The sequence below is a fragment of the Simochromis diagramma genome, unplaced genomic scaffold (assembly GCF_900408965.1).
Source record: "Simochromis diagramma unplaced genomic scaffold, fSimDia1.1 OVJJ01000304.1, whole genome shotgun sequence".
Classification (NCBI taxonomy): domain Eukaryota; kingdom Metazoa; phylum Chordata; class Actinopteri; order Cichliformes; family Cichlidae; genus Simochromis; species Simochromis diagramma.
In genome coordinates, this window is record NW_024387030.1 from 5094410 (window position 1) to 5114116 (window position 19707).

At 40.8% G+C, this 19707-nt stretch overlaps 1 protein-coding gene across 1 annotated transcript in view; it reads left to right on the forward strand.

Annotated features, from left to right (window-relative positions):
• The window catches only part of si:ch73-242m19.1, a 35838-nt gene that overhangs the window by 12054 nt on the left and 4077 nt on the right, over window positions 1–19707 (forward strand). Inside the window, exons 20-46 of the mRNA XM_040042459.1 lie at window positions 122–215; window positions 295–429; window positions 1021–1136; window positions 1228–1339; window positions 1423–1472; window positions 1576–1725; window positions 1902–2007; window positions 2205–2382; window positions 2887–3025; window positions 3494–3647; window positions 3777–3872; window positions 4381–4566; window positions 4672–4886; window positions 5058–5196; window positions 5282–5402; window positions 5506–5615; window positions 7801–7950; window positions 8059–8106; window positions 8253–8420; window positions 9028–9180; window positions 9272–9406; window positions 10048–10200; window positions 14926–15135; window positions 17053–17173; window positions 17311–17373; window positions 17571–17719; window positions 18393–18447. Of these exons, the coding sequence (XP_039898393.1) occupies window positions 122–215; window positions 295–429; window positions 1021–1136; window positions 1228–1339; window positions 1423–1472; window positions 1576–1725; window positions 1902–2007; window positions 2205–2382; window positions 2887–3025; window positions 3494–3647; window positions 3777–3872; window positions 4381–4566; window positions 4672–4886; window positions 5058–5196; window positions 5282–5402; window positions 5506–5615; window positions 7801–7950; window positions 8059–8106; window positions 8253–8420; window positions 9028–9180; window positions 9272–9406; window positions 10048–10200; window positions 14926–15135; window positions 17053–17173; window positions 17311–17373; window positions 17571–17719; window positions 18393–18446 (3505 nt within the window). The 3' untranslated portion in view covers window position 18447. The remainder of the gene's footprint in view (window positions 1–121; window positions 216–294; window positions 430–1020; window positions 1137–1227; window positions 1340–1422; window positions 1473–1575; window positions 1726–1901; window positions 2008–2204; window positions 2383–2886; window positions 3026–3493; window positions 3648–3776; window positions 3873–4380; window positions 4567–4671; window positions 4887–5057; window positions 5197–5281; window positions 5403–5505; window positions 5616–7800; window positions 7951–8058; window positions 8107–8252; window positions 8421–9027; window positions 9181–9271; window positions 9407–10047; window positions 10201–14925; window positions 15136–17052; window positions 17174–17310; window positions 17374–17570; window positions 17720–18392; window positions 18448–19707) is intronic.

The following is a 19707-nucleotide window of genomic DNA, read 5'->3' on the forward strand; positions in this document are numbered from 1 at the left end:
AAGCTGTCAAAAAGATGTTAGGACTTCTCTTAAGCAATCTAGCAATGTCTATTATTTCAGCTTCTTTACAAAAGCAGTAAACTGTGTTTGAAAGAAAATTAAAGAGGACTTTCTGCTGCAGGCTCATCCCATCCCATCTGCCTCTGAGCATTCAGGAACTGGACGAGAACCAGATCGGGAGGTTTAGCTTCAGCTCAGAGGAAGCAGTTATCCATGTGAGATTAAAGTAAACATTAAGGCTTATCAGAAAATAAATTAATACACACAAATACTTTCATGTGTTGCTTTTCCTAGCTTATGAACAGACAGAGTATCGAGAACCTCCAGGTGGCGTTGGCCTGTCAGGTTACACAGAAGAACGCCTTGATGAGTGCGGTCAAACTGGCTCGACTTTGTCTTTGGGCAGAAAGTGATTCATCTTCAGCCGAGGTTTGTGTTGCTCTCTGGTGAAAAGTAATTTCAACTTGGAGTATTTGCCTTTCCTGTGAAGAACCTGTCAAAATAACAGTCTTAATGACTTCACACTGGACTTCAAATACATGATGGGACTGAGTGGGCATTGTTGTGCAGGACATCAAATAAAATCATCCTGATCAGACGTTCCCTGGTCGAAATTATGTTCTAGATCCAGAGGCAATAAAAAGAAAAGCCTCAATGTGTGTGTGAAATATTAACTGTATGTGTGCTCTGTATGTGGATGGAATTGGGACAAAATAAACATCTGTTTTGTTTTTTGCATACATTTTTATGGTTGTTGATTTGAAAACAGCACAATATGGTGGATCCATTGGACTGGAAAACACAGGCTGAGTAACAATAATATTAATACTGCCCAAGGGTTAGTTGGGTCCAACATCTGAGAATAATAGTGTTTACACGCTGATTTATTGGTAATGGCATGTATTTGTGACTCTTTGTACTGAACAAAAGAGTCTGAATACTGTGGTGTTATTTTTTTAATGCTTTTATATAAACACACAGCTGTTGAAATATTTTTCTTATCATCTTTATTAATCTCAGAGGGAAGACAAAGATGTAACATGTAACTCTGGCTCTGGCAGCCACACAGGCGGCCTGCAGGAACAATATAAATCTTTTCACTCCAAACCCTCCACGAGAACTTCCACAAAAAAGCGGTATTGACTTACAGGACAAACTACACCAGTAGTGATTAACACTTTTTTTTTTTTTGCTCTTTATGATATAAAATCTCATTTGTTCCTTCAGGGTGATGGGCGCATTTGTGTCCATCCAGCTGGAAAAAGTGGGTCTGCGTGACGAGATGCTGAATTCATTTGTGAAGAAGAAACAGGCCGTGGGGGGGTTTCTAAAAACCCCGGTGAGATGCACGCAGGTGGCTGAGCAGGATGATAAATGTGATTGGCTGCTCATGAAGTAAAATTAATTTGTCTCACTGTGCAGGAGGAGGCTGCAAAGATCAAAAGGGAGCTCATAATCGACTTTCTCAGGAAGTATGTTCTCGGGCATCCTTTTTTTGTTAAAACAGACAACCTGAGCTTTACTGAGTTTTTCCTATGATAGTAAGGTTCTTCTAAATGTTTTTTTTTTTCTCAGATTCAGCACACAAATGTCCATGCACTGTGTGAGAGCTCAGATTGTTGGATATTACCACAATCTGACCTTTCTCTTGGAAGACATTCCCTACATTCGTCAGTCCTACTTCATGATTGGACAGCCGGTTGCTGATCATTGTTCTGACCCCAGGTACAACCTCTAAGCATTAAAGAGTGATTATCCACATTTTATTTGTGTTCTGGTTATGGTACGGTGAAACTTGTTTAAAGAATTTGAGCCAAAATGCCAAGTTTGGGCATTTTCGTAGAGATGTTTCTTCAGTTGTATCCGGGGAAGCTTTTCAAACCAAGCTGTCTCCCAAACAGGATTTTTCAGCAGTTGTTGTGTGCAGATGGAAGAACTCTCCTCAACCTCTGGTACATCCCCCACTTCACTGAAGTGCTTCGCATGTTCAAAACACTTAATGTTTCGGTGAGACACTTAAACTTGTCACTGAGACTAATGTTACAGCAGGTCACAGGGTGATAACTTTAGCTTTCGGTTTCTCATGCCATGAACTAATTTTAGAGCAGATCTGTTTTTGTTCTTCACCGTGTTGGTGGAGGAGAGACGCATGTTAACACTTTCTTTCTCTGGCCTTTAACTCTCTTCTGGTCTGATTTCATTAGGCATGTGATGAGGCTCTCCGTCACACTCTGCAGATCGTGTCAGCTCTTCATGGCATCATTCATTACCTGATCAGCTTCTCCAAACTGGGAAACAGACAAGACTCTTTAAGATGGGGGAGAGGACATGATGCAGCAGGATCACTTCTGGCGGCTGACTGGGGAGGCGCTGAAAGCATCGGTAGGTTTATTTTATAAATGAAGCGTTCCAAAAGAATTGTAGTAATGGTAATGTTTAGGGATCTCTCATGCAATGCTGAGAGTGAATAGGATGGAATGACTCAAAATTGACACATGACAGAATAAATACATCTTTTTTTTTTTTTTAATGTAAAAATTTGGTTTGTTCTGACATGACAGCATCACACAGTTGCTGCAGATTTATTGGCTGCACATCCATGATGTGAATCTCCCAATGCACCACATCCCAAAAGTGCTCCATAGAACTGAGATCTGGTGACTGCGGATGCATGAAATATTATTTTTCCATTCTTAGATAAGAGGAGAGAGAGTTACTTTTGCCTTCCTATCGGTTCAGACTGAACTGGCCATACAACTTTCATATTCATTTAACCATCTTTGCATTTCAGGTATAACCAGGGACCAGGTGATATAGTAGGAAAGGAAAACCTGGATTTGGACAGCCATTCACACATTTGTTTTTTCCTCTCTGGGTGCTGTACAGGAACAGAGTTGCAGGAGCTCCAGCAGCAGGTTGATCATCTCTCTGATCCCAGCAACCTGGAGTCTGTCGGCCGCCTGCTGCAGCTGCGCAGGCAGGTCCTCCTGCTGCAGTTTGATACTGCTGTCAGAATCTTTGTCAGGTCAGCGGTGAAATCGTCACTTCCCTCAGCTGTCTGCTACCATACTGACACTTTCTCCATGACAAAGATATTTAAAGGCTGTTTTACTTTTTTCTTTTCTGTGTTTGGTTTTATGGTTTCCTTTGTTATGATGCAGTTTTCATTGATTTAAAAAAAAAATACCAGCATTTAATAGAAAACATTTTCAAATTTTGCAAAAGAAACATGCTTTAAAAAAAATGGTGTATAATATTTTAAAAACATAAAGAAAAGTATGGCTTAAATTTAGTGATTAGTTCATGTTGATGCATTTTCCACTGCTGGGTGATGTGAGGTGTTTGGCCAATTCAAATATTTCAACAACTCAAAGCTTTTGCGGTATCAGTTTTTTTTTTTTTTTCTCCAGTTACTTGCCTAAAGTTTCCCTCCATCACTCTTCTATCACAGCTTAATAAACCTTAATAATGAAAGTATGTTTATCATGTCTAGGGAGGCTTTCCTCTCCTCTGGTGATGTTACTTCCTACCAGAGTGTAAATGACAACATGGCGAACGCTCTCCCTCCGATGATTGGCTGCATCCAGACTGACGTCTTCAGTCTCACGCTGCCCGTTCCTCAACCTTTGGAGAATCAAGGCTGTCAAGTGGTGACCTCATATAATCATTTTAGAAAACCATCCTAACATATGTTTTCAAAAAACATGAAAACACTTGAGAGGATGAGAGGAAATGTGCTCTGTCACGTCATCTTTCTGTGGCTTTGTCTGCTGCAGGCGCAGAGGATGTATCCATGGAGGAGTTTCATAGCCTGTCATGGACTGCTCCCTCTTCATGTTTGGGATGTCCCACCTACTGAACACTGCATGCAGGTTCACCACCTCATATGCTTTTTTTTCACCTGTTAATGGTGCTGATGAGACTTGGTAGATTTGAATCATGTTTCCAACCAAAAATATATTTTGCCATCAATATGTCATAATTCTGGAAGTTTCTTCCTGTTAAAAGGAGTTTTTCCTTCCCACTTTCACCAAGTGCTTGCTCATATGGGTTTTGTGATTGTTTGGATCTTCTCTGGATTATTGTGGAGACTTTACATTAAAATATGAAGCACACTGAGGTGACTGCTGTTGTGGTGTGACACTAAACAGATGGGACCTCAGTATTGTTGTCATTAAGAGAAAAATGCTCAAGTAAATTCATGATCATCTGCTAAAAAGAAAGTCGTTGCATTTCGTATCTTTATTTATACAAATATGGGTGCGGACTTCTTTCTTGTATTGTCCTTAACCAACTACACAGCTTTGTTTGTTTTGGGTTTTTTAATGCATCATTAAACTCTCCCAGTGATAGTTAAAAAGATTTCATGGTTATTTGCAGCTCTGTTTGAGCAGCCTGAGCAGTCGCAGCAGACTGCAGGCCAATGCTGCAATCCTTGGGGTGTCCCTGCTCATGGAGGACGTCCTGAACGGTGGAAGAGAGGCAGAGCCTGTTCATCTCCATGGCAACAAAGATGACCTTCAGCATAGTGGCACACCTAATGAAGTAGCGACAGTTTCTAACAAGGTCATACCAGTGACGCTTCCACATTAGGGTTCACACATTAGTGAATAAAATTGTAAGTAAATCACTAAGATTGCTGATTCGATAACTATTCCTTTTTTATTGCAGGGAAATAAAAGCTGCAGAGAAGATGATGAAGAAGAGGAGATAAAGATCAATTCCTCAAACCTTCAAGATCCAATCAGAGTCCAGTCTGTGCTGAAAGGTTTTCTCCTGCTGACAAAGCAGCTGGAGGTCTTCAAGGAGAGATGGGCTCTAAGACGTTTAGGCGCCGATGTCTTCAGTACACCTGCTTTGTATCAACAGTTTGTAAAACTTTACCGGTAATTAAAGAATATCAAAAATCAGACACTCAAATAATGTTATTTACTCATATCAGAAAATAATTGTTTGTTTTTGTGACAAAGTTAATGTTGTTTTAGGATAATGTAAGGTATGCTTAGGTCTTTCTAATTCAATCATTGTTTTACAGCAATTATTCACTTTGTTTTTAGAGATGAAATCTTTTACCCCAGTATGAGAGCTCTGGCTAAACAAATGGATAAAGAGCATCACTATGAGGTTTTAATCTCTGGCACCCAGTCTCTTCTGCCCCCTCCTGGAGCTTCAGAGGTTGATGTGAAAGCCTGGCAGGTACAAGCACAATGAAAACTGCACAATTAAATCATCATGTCATAATAACAAGAACTTGTAGTGCTGCAAAATCTACTTTTTCCAGCTCCACCTGCTGATGGAGAGCACAGAGTGCGACATGATTAGAGCAGTGCAGAGAAAGATGAGCAGAGAGCTCACACTAGTGCTTTCAGAGAAAACTCAACAAGATAATCGGCTCCCCACAGGTGCGCATAAACACCACTGAATCTACCTTTAAATACCCATTCAAAAATATTTTTACTATTAACTATATGATTGCAGTTACATAATGTTTCCATATGTAAGCAGAGCTGTGGAAAAGAAGTCAAATGAAGTACAGTTTGTCCCGTGAGCAGCCACAGATGGTGGAAACATTCATCCAGCAGCTGATGCAGGGAGCTGAGCAGTCGGAGGGAGAGGTAGGGAAAATACCCACTGATGCTTTGTTCTCCCCTAAAGTCTTTTAATAATGTGCTGCTACTGTTGACAGGCTTCTGATTACTGTGTAGGATCTCTGCTGAAAAAGAAACTCAAACCTGTGTATTTTATCTACTTACATTCATTGTTATTTCAAATGTGGGCTTTATAATGCTCTTAAAACCCTGCTCTGCTAAGGCATGCCTTCAAAAACGCACTAAATACCTTAAATGCTTGCTCTACAAAGGCTGCCATTTCTCCTGAGCTGATTATACAAGCTGGTTGCACTCCAGCGCTATCATTATCATTTCTAACAGCCCCAAGTACACAAAGTATTTGGAAAAACATGCAAAATGTGCTGCTTATTCCTATCATTTCCAGTGCACAGGAAGAAAGTGAAGTTGTTTAGTTAACTGCTTTCCTGTCCATAAGAAGAGGAGAAAGGAGTGGGAACATGCTCAGTTAATTATGCAAACATGTGGGACAGGGAACATGAGGTGTTGCTTGGTATCAGCTTTAGGTAGACGTTTTATTTGACAGGTGTTTGAGAAATTGTCTTATTTTAGAAAGAGAAGGTAATCAGTCCATTTCCACCAGGATTCTTCTTCCTCGAGAGTCTGCAAAATAAAGGTGGCAATCACGTTTCCCACAGAGGGTATGTGGAGTAATGTACAAACTCTTTTTAAAAAGTTAAAAATTAAGGGGAAGTTTTCTCTAAAAGCAACATTTTTACATGCAACTAAATGTTTACAAGCTGCTGTTGTGACCAGTAATGTCTTCACACTTGAGGTAATGAATGCTATGGTTATTCAGGCCTTTTATTGATTTCTTTGAACTGTTCCTACAGCAGTTATAAGTGGTGTTGAAGGCTCTTCAATAGCTTTTAACTTCACAACATGTAAACTTCTTATCAGTGATGACAGACGTGACAATGATTGAGCTATTTGTACGGTGGCCCTGAGAGGCCAAATGGACTGCAACTTAAGAAAACACCAGCAATAAGAAAAACGCTGCAAAAGCACACAAAACACAACAGAAATAGGGAAAAACGGAAATGGGAAAAAAGAAAACAGATTTCTAAAAGCACAAAGGAAGTGTGGAAGTTTCTGGGGAGACAATAACCCAACGAACCAGTTGCAGGAACCCAAAACATGCTAGGTGTGTTTTATCATGATTCATATAATACTGATGATGGATTTTTAGGCTAATAGTTAGGCTAACACACTTACCTGTCATCTTTTCTTTCCTCACAAAAGCGATAGATCCTCCACTTCTTTTAGGTGTCTCCCAGCGCAACACTTTTTTTCCTATTTCTGTTTTTGTTTTTCCTATTTCTGTTGTGTTTTGCGTGCTTTTGCAGCGTTTTTCTTATTGCTGGTGTTTTCTTAAGTTGCAGTCCATTTGGCCTCTCAGGGCCACCATATATTTGGCCTAAATGACAAGAGATGTGTTTGTAGGAATGATTGTGATGCTTTCTAACCTAAGAACACAGTGCCAGCTGTCCAGCACGGTGGTGGTAGCATCATGGTCTGGGGGCTGTTTTGCTTCCAGTGGTACTGCTACATCACAAAAAGTGGATGCAATAATGAAGGAAGAGGGCTAACTCCAAATTCTTCAACTATTGAAAACTTATGGTAAAATGGTAAATGGCTTGTATTTGTGTAGCGCTTTTACTCATGGGCTGCGCTTAAAAGCCAGGTCCATGCCAGCAAACCAACAAATTTAAATGAACTCTACCAAGAGAGGTGGTCAAATACACAAATACAACAATTACACCAGAAACTCATCGATGGCTTCTAAAAGTGTCTGGTTGAAGTGTAACTTTGCTAAATGACATTTAACCAAATATCAGTGGGGGTCTCTGTATATATTTGACTCTGTATGGATAAAGAAACCCCTTCTTGTTTTTATGCTCTACAATAATTCTACCCTGGAAAAAGAGCAGTTGAAAGACATCATTAAAAGCCTAAAATTACGGTGACATTAATTTCCTTCTGACTACTCTTGTAAGTATCTCTTTCACATGTATTGTGTGAAGAAATGCCAACACACATAGAGAGAATATAACAGTGCAGCTTGTTGACTATTAAAACTTATATCCCAAAGAATGGGGGGGGGATAGAGTATTAATGCAAGTTGCTAAACTTTAGATATTCATTAATAATAATTCTTGGTTTTCTTTTTTAGCTGAAGGTCTCTCGGGATCATCTGCAGGAGTGTCTCACTCACCTCGGCTCCTCAGTGATGGAGCGAGAGCGCCAATGCTTTCTGCTTTACTCACAGTTTTATGAACAAATCCTGCAGCAGCACACTCAGCTTCTGTACCAGAGAGAGCAGGTACATGTGTGGAATATCTTTTTATCTGATTAAATATATTATTGGCAGTTTATATATTTTTTTAAAAAAAAAAATGAAATCTATTATCTTTCACTATTTTAACTGCAGGATTTGAAGAGTTTGAAGGACGCTCAGACAAGTAATTCTCACAAAGAGGTACACACAGTGATTCCCATCTGTAGCCTCTATGATTTTGTGAGTTAGTAGCAGAAAAGCAGATTTGAGCTGCTTTAGGAATGTAAGTCATGTTTGAGATTAAGAGCTTTCAAACAAAACTACTTTTGAGCTCTATTAATCCACAGGTGGCAGATTTATGCCGTGGGATGATGTTGGAGGTCTCAGCCCTGCGGGCCCAAGTTGCTCACCTCGAAGAAGAGAAAATTAATTTAGAGGAACAGCTCGGCCTCACATTCAAAGAACGCTACCACCCTCTGGTCCGACACCTTTTCTCTACCTGCATCCAGTTAAAGGTGAAAGAACAAGGCCCCCTGTTAAAGGGCTACAACAAAACTTTCACCCTCGACATCCAAATGTTGTAGTAGAAATTAAGACCCATCAGACAAGTTTTTTTCACTCTTCTGTGAGATTATGCAAATTTTAGCCTCCGTTTTGAGTTCTTAGCTGGCAGAAGTGACACAGTGTGACTCTGTAGTTTTCACCAGTTTTGTGTTAGCAAGTAGCTGAAGTGGTGAAAATGACAAAGTGGCTGGTAAGTGTACTGTTTCTTTATAACTAGAATATATACTTGCCCTTTTCATATATCATATTTGAGCAGAAAGCGGTTGAATGACACTTTCTCAGAAGTTTCTCTGTACCATAATAATTTGCTAACATCTGATTGTTGGTGTTCTCTTTATAATATTGTAAGATCTTTACCATGCAATATAATGCACCTTGTTGTAACTGTTGTTGATGCTATAGAAATATAATTGATTGGACAATAACTTTAAACTATGTGGTAAAACGTTGCTTATTCTTTAGTTCTTTATTCCTGAAATACATAAACAAGTGTTATTTTGTCATATCTCACATTTTGATTTGTTAAAGACTTGTTTGGTGATTTTGTTTGGCTTTCAGGCCAGACTTGATGAATATCCCCGACAAATGAGGCGGGACATAAGTGTGAGAGTGAACAGAGCACGGGGGGAAGGAGTGGACAAGATCATCAAGCTCAAGAAGAGGTACGGCTGCACCAAAGACAATGATGGACTCGCCCTCACACAGTTAAAGGTACGGAAAGTTTTTGTGTAGGCAGTTAAAAAGAGCAGAAGTATTGAAGATGATCTGTGAATTGTACCACTTTCATACCTGTTATCTTAAGAAGGAAGACGTCCACGAGTTGAAGCTGGAGAACAGCCGGCTGACTGCTCTGCTCTGTAAACTGAAGGCTCTGAGATGCTGGAGGAAGGTGGTCGACCAGGAGAAACTTCACAGGCAACTGCTCCAAACCAAGCAGGTTAGCAGCAGGATGAAGAAATATTCAGCAATCAGAAATTAGCTTTACCTCTTGCAGGGAGGGAACATGAGGCCATCAAGTAAAAAGGGAAAAGCATGAATATGCTTAGTTGTAGGATTTAAACAAATAATGTAACAATGTTACATGTACTCATGTACTGTAATTTAAAAGTTTAATGTTTTCTTTTGCTTGGCCTGCTTAATCCTCACTAATTTTGTCAGCTTTGCATTATTTTTCTAAGCCCATATTTATACATTTATGAACTCAGTGCCACACTGGCCATCATACATCATTGAACTCTTACAGCCCTATGCCCCTAGTAGGTCTCTGAGGTCTTGTGGTCAGGGCCTACTTGTTATTAAGTATACGAGACTGAAAACTAGGGGTGATCGAGCTTTTGCTACTGTGGCCGCCAGACTGTGGAATTCTCTTCCTCAGAACTTAAGATCTGCTGATTCACTGATTACTTTTAAAAAACAGCTAAAAACACATCTTTTTAAAATTGCATTTTGTTAACTTTTGACTGTACTTCGTCTTTTTAATCTGTGTCTATACCTTGTAAAGCACTTTGTGATCTCTTATCTAGAAATGTGCTATATAAATAAAATTTTACTTACTTACTTACACTGGTCATTTTGCAGAGGGAGGTTACCACTCGCACAGAGGCTCTCAGAGTGAAAATGTTATCAGAGGATAAGGTGGCTCTCCTGCAGGGGGAGCTGGACTTTGCACAGCAGGCGCTGACCTGCTCTCAGGCCGAGTGCAGCAGCATCAAGAAGCAGCTCAGCAGGAAGGTACATGCACTCCTATTCACACCTGCTACATCAGCTAACATCAGCTGAAACTGCAAATACTCTGAAATTCATTAAAACTAAGAAATGTTTGGTTTGTATTTCTTAAGCTTGGTGAAGGTGCTGTTGAATGCTTTCAGAAGCAGTGCAGGTTTATTTTAAAATGCCAGGATTTTAAAAGTTAACTACTTTTTTTTTTTTTTTTGCCTCGTTGCTGATCCTACAGACACTTGCATTATATTGCAGCTTCTCCAGCTTTCTCTTGTTGGCTTTTTTGGATCTCTGAGGACAGGATCTGGGTTTTTGGAGGCTCACTGCACATGTTGAAGTGTTTTAAATCACATTTCGCTCCCATAGACTTCCTAATTAATGTAAAGCTGTGCATTTTCAGTTTTGACAGTGGCAAGAGCTGTCAGGAGAAGAAGTCTGGATGTATTCACTAGGGGTGCAACGATACTCGTATCGATATTGAACCGTTCGATACAGTGCTTTCGGTTCGGTATGCATATGTATCGAACAATACAAAATTTGTAATTTATTTGATCAACTTTCCTTCTGACGATGCTGTCTGTGTTGAGCGCTCAGTGAATCTGCGTTCGACTACTCCGCCTAGGCTGCACTGTCGAGCGCAGATCCACTGAGCGTTCAACACAGACAGCATCGTCAGAAGGAAGAGCCCAGGGCAAGCTAGTGAGACAGAAGTTAAGCTCTCCTTGCAACATGGCAAATTGAACCTCCCCCACCGTCATTCAGATATGGCATTTGGAATTATTTTGGTTTTCATGTGACGTATGACCCTGAAGGTAAGCGCGTCATGGACTAAAGTAAAACAGTATGTTGGATGTGCCACGCAATGCTCAATTACATGGGTGGGAACTAGTGTGTTAGCGCAGTTAGCTCGTTAACGTGTTGGCCGTCTAGCCCCACGCAGGGGTAGCTCTCCGTGTTGTGGCGTTAACGTCATTTCAACGAGATTAACGCTGACAGCACTAGTGGGAACACAACGAATATGACTGCACATTTACGACGACATCATCCTAGTGCAAAGACAAGTGGAAGCAGACAAAAACAACAAGCATGCATGCTACAAACTTTACCCGAGTCATTTAGACAGCCGTTAGCACATGATTCTCCTTATGGGGACCTGATATGTTTAATATTGTGGCGAGCTCAGACAACGAGGAGACGGAGGTGTCGTTTGGTCTTGCTTCCCGTGAGCTAGCCAGGGAGCACAGCCGTTTATTGACATCTGCATTAGAACACTGCTGCTAGCTAACTGCTCAGCGCGGCAACCGCACAGTAACAACAACAACAACACACAGGGCGCCCTCTGACCCCGGAAGGACACACCGTCGCAGCGAGAGGGCGTCACCCGTCACTATGGCAACATAAACAAAACATAACTGTACAAACAGAACCCCGAACAGCCCTGACCCGCTACAATATGCTGCTGAGAATATAGCCCAGAAGAAGCGTATAGTATAGCTTTTATTTTGGAAAGAGCCATTTCTCTGTAATAAACTCTCTTTTCCAAAGATGAGTGATTCCTCAATCAGATACAGGTGTTACTGCGCCAGATCCGCGGCCCCGAACCGTAGTAAGGAAACCTCTGGCAGTTACTTGAAGGTTCCGTAACTGACTCGTAGCCGGCAACAGCTACAGGTCAACTCCGCTAGCAAAAAGATCGAAGGAGGCATAGGAAACTGCTTCACCGAACTTTATTTCTTCTCTAAGGCACGAACACCGCGTACAGTGGGCTGAAACAGTTTACTCACAGCGAGCATCGCCGACACAACTCTGGCTGTCGAGGGAGTTATTATATTCCTTTTATTTATTTTCTTTTCGTCTCTTCTGTAGCTAACCGTTACTTTTTCCCCTTCTCCGCTCTCTCTCTTCACACACACACCAGGCAGTCCCGCTACACACATCCCGAATACATTTCCCATCAGGCTTCATCCTTAAAGGGCCATGCCTGTAACACAGGGCTTGCAAAATCGCTAGCCCGGGATTTTTCCAGTCGGGCTACCAAAATCTATCTCTGCCCTGCCCGTCGGGCTATTGTAGGAAGAAAAATATATGTCAGTGCTTTTGCATTCTTTCGGAAATGTAGCTGGGTAATTATGTCATTGGCATCGGTGAGCCACTGTCAATATGTGACATATTGAAATCGCGTTTGAATTTGCGCTTGTTTTTTGCTCTCACTTCGCAAATGTCCATGTGCCTTCTTTTGGCGCACCGGCCGGTCACGACCGGCGGGGGAAAAGTCACTCGGGTCAGAACATGGGGTGCCACCATCATCCCACTTCTGACACCAATGTGGCGAGCTCAGACAACGAGGAGACGGAGGTGTCGTTTGGTCTTGCTTCCCGTGAGCTAGCCAGGGAGCACAGCCGTTTATTGACATCTGCAGAAGAACACTGCCGCTAGCTAACTGCTCAGCGCGGCAACCGCACAGCAACAACAACAACACACAGGGCGCCCTCTGACCCCGGAAGGACACATCGTCGCAGCGAGAGGGCGTCACCCGTCACTATGGCAACATAAACAAAACACAACTGTACAAACAGAACCCCGAACAGCCCTGACCCGCTACAATATGCTGCTGAGAATATAGCCCAGAAGAAGCGTATAGTATAGCTTTTATTTTGGAAAGAGCCATTTCTCTGTAATAAACTCTCTTTTCCAAAGATGAGTGATTCCTCAATCAGATACAGGGCTTGCAAAATCGCTAGCGCCGGGACGTCGGGCTAGCATTTTGCAACCCCAGTCGGGCTACCAAAATCTCTCTTCCCTGCCCATCGGGCTATTGTAGGAAGGAAAAATATGTCAATGCTTTTGCATTCTTTCCGAAATGTAGCTGGGTAATTATGTCATTGGCATCGATGAGCCACTGTCAATATGTGACATATTGAAATCGCGTTTGAATTTGCGCTTGTTTTTTGCTTTCACTTTGCAATCATGTGAACTGTGTATAGAGAGCGACAGCACTGATTGGTGAGTGATGATAATTTGTGCACCAATTCCTCTGACATCGTCTTATCAATCGTTAGCTTACTATGCAAACATGACAAGTGAAATCTCCCGCAGCAAGCTTAAACATATGAGAGGTTGATCGCGCAGAGAATCGCTGACCGTTATGTGTGTGTGTGTGTGTGTGTGTGTGTAAAAGCAGCAGGATATATATTTTAGTTCTGCTGAGCCAAATAAGAGAGGTCAGGGTGAAGAAGTGACAGCCAAAGAAAAGCTTAATACAAAACGGAAAAGTTATGACAAATCAGACTATAAGGCAAAAAGAAAGTGCAGCTTTATGGTTTCATAGACAAAAGAATTTCTGTGGCTGCAATATGACCAGCTATATAACCGGGGCTGCACATAAGTGGTCCGCAGGTGCGCATTCGCTGTCAAAAAAAAACAAAACACGCACAAGATATGAAGTTGCAACGCGTGTTTGCATACATAAGATTTTCTGGAGGAGGACAGACATTTGTTTAAAACTCTTAAAGATGTTGAAGAAGCTCCTTTAAGCAATTACTTTGGTGTTCCTCTACCTCCAAAGAAATGTCAGAAGGAGTCCGAACCACAAAAGAAGCTCGGAAAAGTGGTTGCAGGAGGTGAGCTGGCTTCAAACAAATGATTAACGCACAGAGATGTGGTGCGGAATGTGCCGTGAAAATCCCACTCTAGTGGACAAAAACAGTGCTTTTTATATGGACGCAAACGCGCGTTGCAACTTCTTATCTGGTGCGCGTCTTTTATTTTGACAGCGAATGCGCACATGCGGACCACTTATGTGCACCCGTGTAAATAACATAATGTTCTGCCGGGTGTGTTGTTGGTTTTCTCTCGATTTCTGAGTCGACAAGCGCCTTTGTTACTGGGACCAGTCATTTTAAGAAAGGCCCCCATTAGAACCCATGAGAAATGCAAGAAATGCATTATTGCTCAGTCTGCAATATCTTTCCCAGAACAAACACCAATTGCAAATAACATACTAAAAATAAACCTGAAAAATCTGTTTAGAACAGCGTACTATGTTGCAAAGAGTGAACTACCACTGGCAAAATTTAGCAGTCTTTGCAAACTTCAAAAAGCAAATGGCCTAGATCTTGGTTCCACTTGTCTCTTACCCGTGACTTCAGCAGAAATTTCAAATTCAGGATCTGACACAGACTGATTCATGTCCTACACAGTTCTTACAAGTTCATAGAAATTTCTGTTCAATTAGAACCAAGTATTTGAGTTGATGATTGTAATTTTTATACAATGTTGTCATTTGTTTTTCAACAATTTTTTGATTAATGTTTTGTTTCCTTTACAATATTATACTTTAATGTATAATATTGTAAAGGAAACAAAACAGGAAACAAAACATCAATCAAAAAATTGCTCTCTTTTTTTATTCGGGCTACTTACATTTATTTTGGGCTACCAAAAACTGAAGAGTCCCTGCCCGAAGGGCTACCAGGGATTTTGAAATTTTGAGAGCTATAGAGATATATTTGTTTTTTTAATTACTTTTGTTTCAGCAACATTAAATTTAAAAACTGTACTTTTGAGTTAAAATATATATTTATAATTTTAATAAATGACAAATTAAAAAGGCATGAACATTTTTTTTGTATCAAAAAAATATCGAACCGTGACACCAAAGTATCGAACCGAACCGTGAATTTTGTGTATCGTTGCACCCCTAGTATTCACTGAATGTTTGCTGGTTCTCGCTCACAGACAGAGGAGCTCCAGGTGTTCAGGCATCGGTCTGCACGGGAAGCCCGCAGCAGACAGGAGCTGGACACTCATCGAGTGCAGACCTTGGAACAAATGAGAGCTGACATGGAGGATAGAGACAGACAGCTCAGGGCCCTCGGTGAGCAGCTGGACAGAGGCAGCAGGATAAACAGGCTACAAAGAGAGCGCAGTGCCAAAGAGATCCGGCAGGTCTGTACGTTAATTAATGTGTTATGCACCACTGATTGCAGGCTGTCTTCTGTGCAAACCCTAAAAAAAAAAATCCACTTTTCATGAGCTAAAAAAAAACCTGTGGTCAGTGGATTTTAAATGGATCATCCAAAGAAATAAAATTTTTAAAAAGATCATGGTATTTTAAGTAAATCAACCTCTGAACATCTTAACTGAGAGTCAAATAAAACCAATTAACAGACTATATCTGTAGGTTCTCAGTCTTTCAGGTCATGGTAGTCTTAAGCACTAGTTGGACTTCTTTTCAATTCATGAAGACTTTTCGCTTCATCCAAGAAGCTTCTTCAGTTCCAGTGTAGAGTCCCAGGTATTTACCCACCATGGAGGTTATGCAGAAAGTCACTGATCCACCCAGCAACCACTTGAGTTATTAATGGTCACATGATCCAAACTGTGAATCAAGGTGTGGTTCTTGATCGCTGGGCAGGCTTGTCAGAAATTACATTTCTAAGAAATTATGATGGAACAACTCAGTATAACATGCAAGTGTATGTCAAATCCAGCAACACCTTTAGAAAAGCACTGGTTCATCCCAAAGGCACAAACACAATCTAAGCAACGTAGTGTGTGCTGCTCAGTGCAGCAAGGAGTGCTCATAATGTTACACAGGAAAACCAGACAACCACTCCACAGACGCATGGCTCAGCAGAGAAGAACTCATCAGGACAGACTGTTTTCAGGATGATAATGTTCATACTTTGGCCTGAGAAGCCATCAATGTCCACTCTGAACGACTCTCATTGAAAAGGCACAGTGCCCTCCAAAACCAGCTATCAGAAACCTCAATTAATACCTCCCTCCTGATTTCCTATCTTTAAATGGTAAGTGGAGTGATTCTTATATAGCGCTTTTCTACTCTCCCGGCGTACTCAAAGCACTGTATACAACATGCCACATTCACCCAATCACACCCATTCTCACAAGCACTGACTCTAAACTGAGTGCTTTTCTAACAACATTCACACTCCGATAGCTGCATCGGAGAGCAACTTGGGGTTAGCTATTTGCTTTTAGAGTTTTTTCACTAGCCACAGCCAAAAATCTGGCAAAAATCTGACTGAGTGATGTAGGATAAAAGTCCAGACCTAAATCCAATTGAGATGAATTCATCATTTAAAAACTGATATTTTTGTATATACTTGGGGTTACCTTTGTCTAATATTAATATAATGTAAATTAAAGGGGTGGCTGTAGCTCAGGAGGTAGAGCAGGTCACCTACTGATCGGCAGGTTGGCAGTTTGATCCCTGGCTCCTCCAGTCTGCATGCCAAGTATCATTGGGCAAGATAAAAAAGGTTGCTCACAGTTATTTCATGATTTAAAAAGGGGGTAATTATATTTTTCACACAGGGCCAGGTAGCTTTAGATCTCCCCCCCCCCCACCCCCGATTAATTAAATAATCATTTAAAACTGCATTTTGTATTTACTCGGGTTATCTGTGTCTAATATTGAAACGTGTGACAAAAAAATGGGGGAAAAAACAGGAAAGGGACAATTTTTAACAGAACTGTATAATGCAGTCTTGAGATCCCATGTGATTCAACAGTCACACTTTGACTATGTGACCTTAATGGATTGCGTGATGACATGACTCTCAGGACCACCTCCAATGGGACAAATCCACGAGGGGTTGAATACCTGAGACTCTTCATCAGTTTGCAGAACTGAAGAAGCCTCTTGGATGAGAGGTTAAAGGATTTTTGCAGTGCCTTGGTGCAAAAATCCTGTAGAGATACTTACAGATACAGAGTTAGTCTTGGCCTCATTCTGGTGATAGATCTCTCAAGTCAATATCAATGCACATGGTGTTTTCATTTTAAATTTAAGCAGGAATAAAAAAAACAACAACTTTTAACCACATTGTTGGGGTCCAGGTGAGGGGGCAGCTACAGCAGCAGTGCAGCCTTAAACAAGAGGCCTTTCAGCAGCTGGAAAAACTGCAGAACCAGATGAACGATGTGGAGGCAGCTCTCTCCAGAGGAACTTCGACAGCAGGTAAAAGCCTTCCAGGCTCTCCTGATACTCAACAGGATGACAGACCAACAGCTCGCTTTGCCTGTAAGATTTTGTCTGCTTCAGACATTCTTGACTTGACATTTCACTCCTACTTTCTCGGTATCGTTATATCACAGGTCAAAGCAGGACTTATTCCACGCTGTCAGTCAGCAGACTGAGTACTAGAAGTCCCTCGACAGGTACTGAGCCCACCACCTCCATCTCAGAGCAGTGAAGCAATAATGTAAAGCTGCTCATGCGGTTCATGAGTGAAATCGAAAGCCATCAGATTATCCAGACACTCATATCTTTTTGTGATGACATTTTAAATTTCTTTATAGATGTTATTTTCACACTGCAGCATAGCTCTCACTCTGTTCTATTTCTGTGTGCACAGGTCTGCACCGGAACAGGCTGCATTCAGCCCTGCAGCCTGGCAGCCTCACAAACTACACCACACCTCAGGACTTTGCAACAGAGCCAAGACAGCAGAGAGCAGAAACAGCCAGAGGTCTTTCAAACATGAGCACAGACAGACCTAAAGCAGTGAGTGAAATAATCATTTAAAAACTTGTTTCATCTCTAATGTAAAAAACAAGAAGGTGGATGGGGAGATACTTTTTTACAGCACGGTACATTTTGGAGTTTTAAAGCATATTGAATTCACTGGTGTCCCAACTAATGAAGATTACGTCTACATAATAATAGGACAACTACTAAATGGTGAACGTAAAGCGAGACAGTACATTGCTGGTTTCAAGGTCAAGAATGTGTGAAAATGCTTTTGCGGTCACCCATCTTCAAGGATTCAAGGAGCTTTATTGTCATTCGCATCACAAGTTAACATGAGGTGGAACGAAATTATGCACACACGGTCCCGGAGCGAAAAAAATAATAATAATGAAGAAACTGATTTTTTTTTTTTTTTTTTAAAGTAATAAATAATAGTTGTTGGTCTTTTGTTTTGTTTTTTAACAAACAGAATAACAAGTAATAAAATAAGACGATAAGTTGAGTGCAACAACCTGAGTACCAGTATGGATATAGAGTGTAGGTATAAATACTTTAGCAGGTGTCTTTAAGTGTGAAATTCTGAGCAGCAGGGACTGCCTCTTCACATTAAAGACAATCTGGATCGGTTTCGTCAGACAGGTATAGCAGGGTGCCCAGTTTTATCTCTTAGATGTTCAGCTTGAATCCGCCTTTGTTTCTCTTTCAGGATCTGTGTCGCCTGCGCCTCCCGACAGCCGAGGCTTTGTTCCCAGATCTGTGAGGTGCAGCAATCAGTCACACACACCATCTTGATTAGCAGATTAGCTTGCTGTAGGCTTGCCTGTAGTGTTTTATAGCTCTGTGTGAACTGAATGTTATCTATTCCATTCCCAAAGCTGTGACATGCATGTCTTCCCTTTAACCTACAGCACAGCATCTTGATGTTGCTCCTCTCCATATTTCAGTAACTTTTTAAATATTCAAAATAAATACTTTCAAAGCTCTTAACAAAACCCTTATCACTGATATTTTACTTTCTGGATATTTCTATAATTTGCCTTTATTTTTATCCGTACTTAACTTTTGTCAATTAATAGCATTACATCATGTCTACTTAAGGTTTCTAATACTCATATTAGATATAGACCAATTTGAGCTTATTGCAAATTTATCAAAGGAATCATGTCAAAGTTCATTTTTCAGTTGTAGAATGAGTTTGGTCACATCTTATGAAATAAAACCAAATGATGACATTTTTAAGTGGGCAAAAACAAAAACCTGTTTTGTCATAAGCTCTAAAAAATCATTAAAAATAATAACTGTTTAGCATCTGTTGCATAGTAACTGTCTTCTGTTCAGACTGTACATAAAAGGTGGAGATAGCCATGTTTATATCAACCATTTGATTGTGAACAAACCTTTTAAAGACTCGAATTGAGCGTTTTGGAAGTGAGGATCTTGGAACCAGTCATACCTGCAAAAGCTACCCGCTTTATTATCACCAATTTTACAGTAATTAATAAAATGATTAAATACCAATAAATACAAATTCAGGTTTAAGACACTTTTCAAACCTGGAAACTGAAAAATATCACATTTGTTTGTTTGGGAGTTCCTCCATTATGGCTCCTGATATTCCTGCCTTTCGTGTCATGGACTGAGATCTGAGTGCTGCCTCCAAGGCCTCAAGGGTTTTCACACATGGCCACTAACAACATGTCATTAACTTGAGCATCATTTTGGGTGTTTGACAGTCATGCTGATGATGTAGGATCAACTGTCGCTGTATTCCCCAGCTGGATGATAAAAGGCTCTTTGTGACTGCTTTTGGCGAGTAAGATAGTGCTGCATTCGAATGGAAGTGACAGATTTGTCTACAGACACATGCCAGTAAAAGTGGCGCCCTTTGACACATGATTGCTGCAGCACTGAAGCAAACTTCTACTTTGAAGTCGAACCTTCTCCTTTTCTGGTTTGTGTCAGACTTTATCATGATGTACTATCAGTTGGCCAGTAGCTGGCAAGTATTTGCCATCAGACAT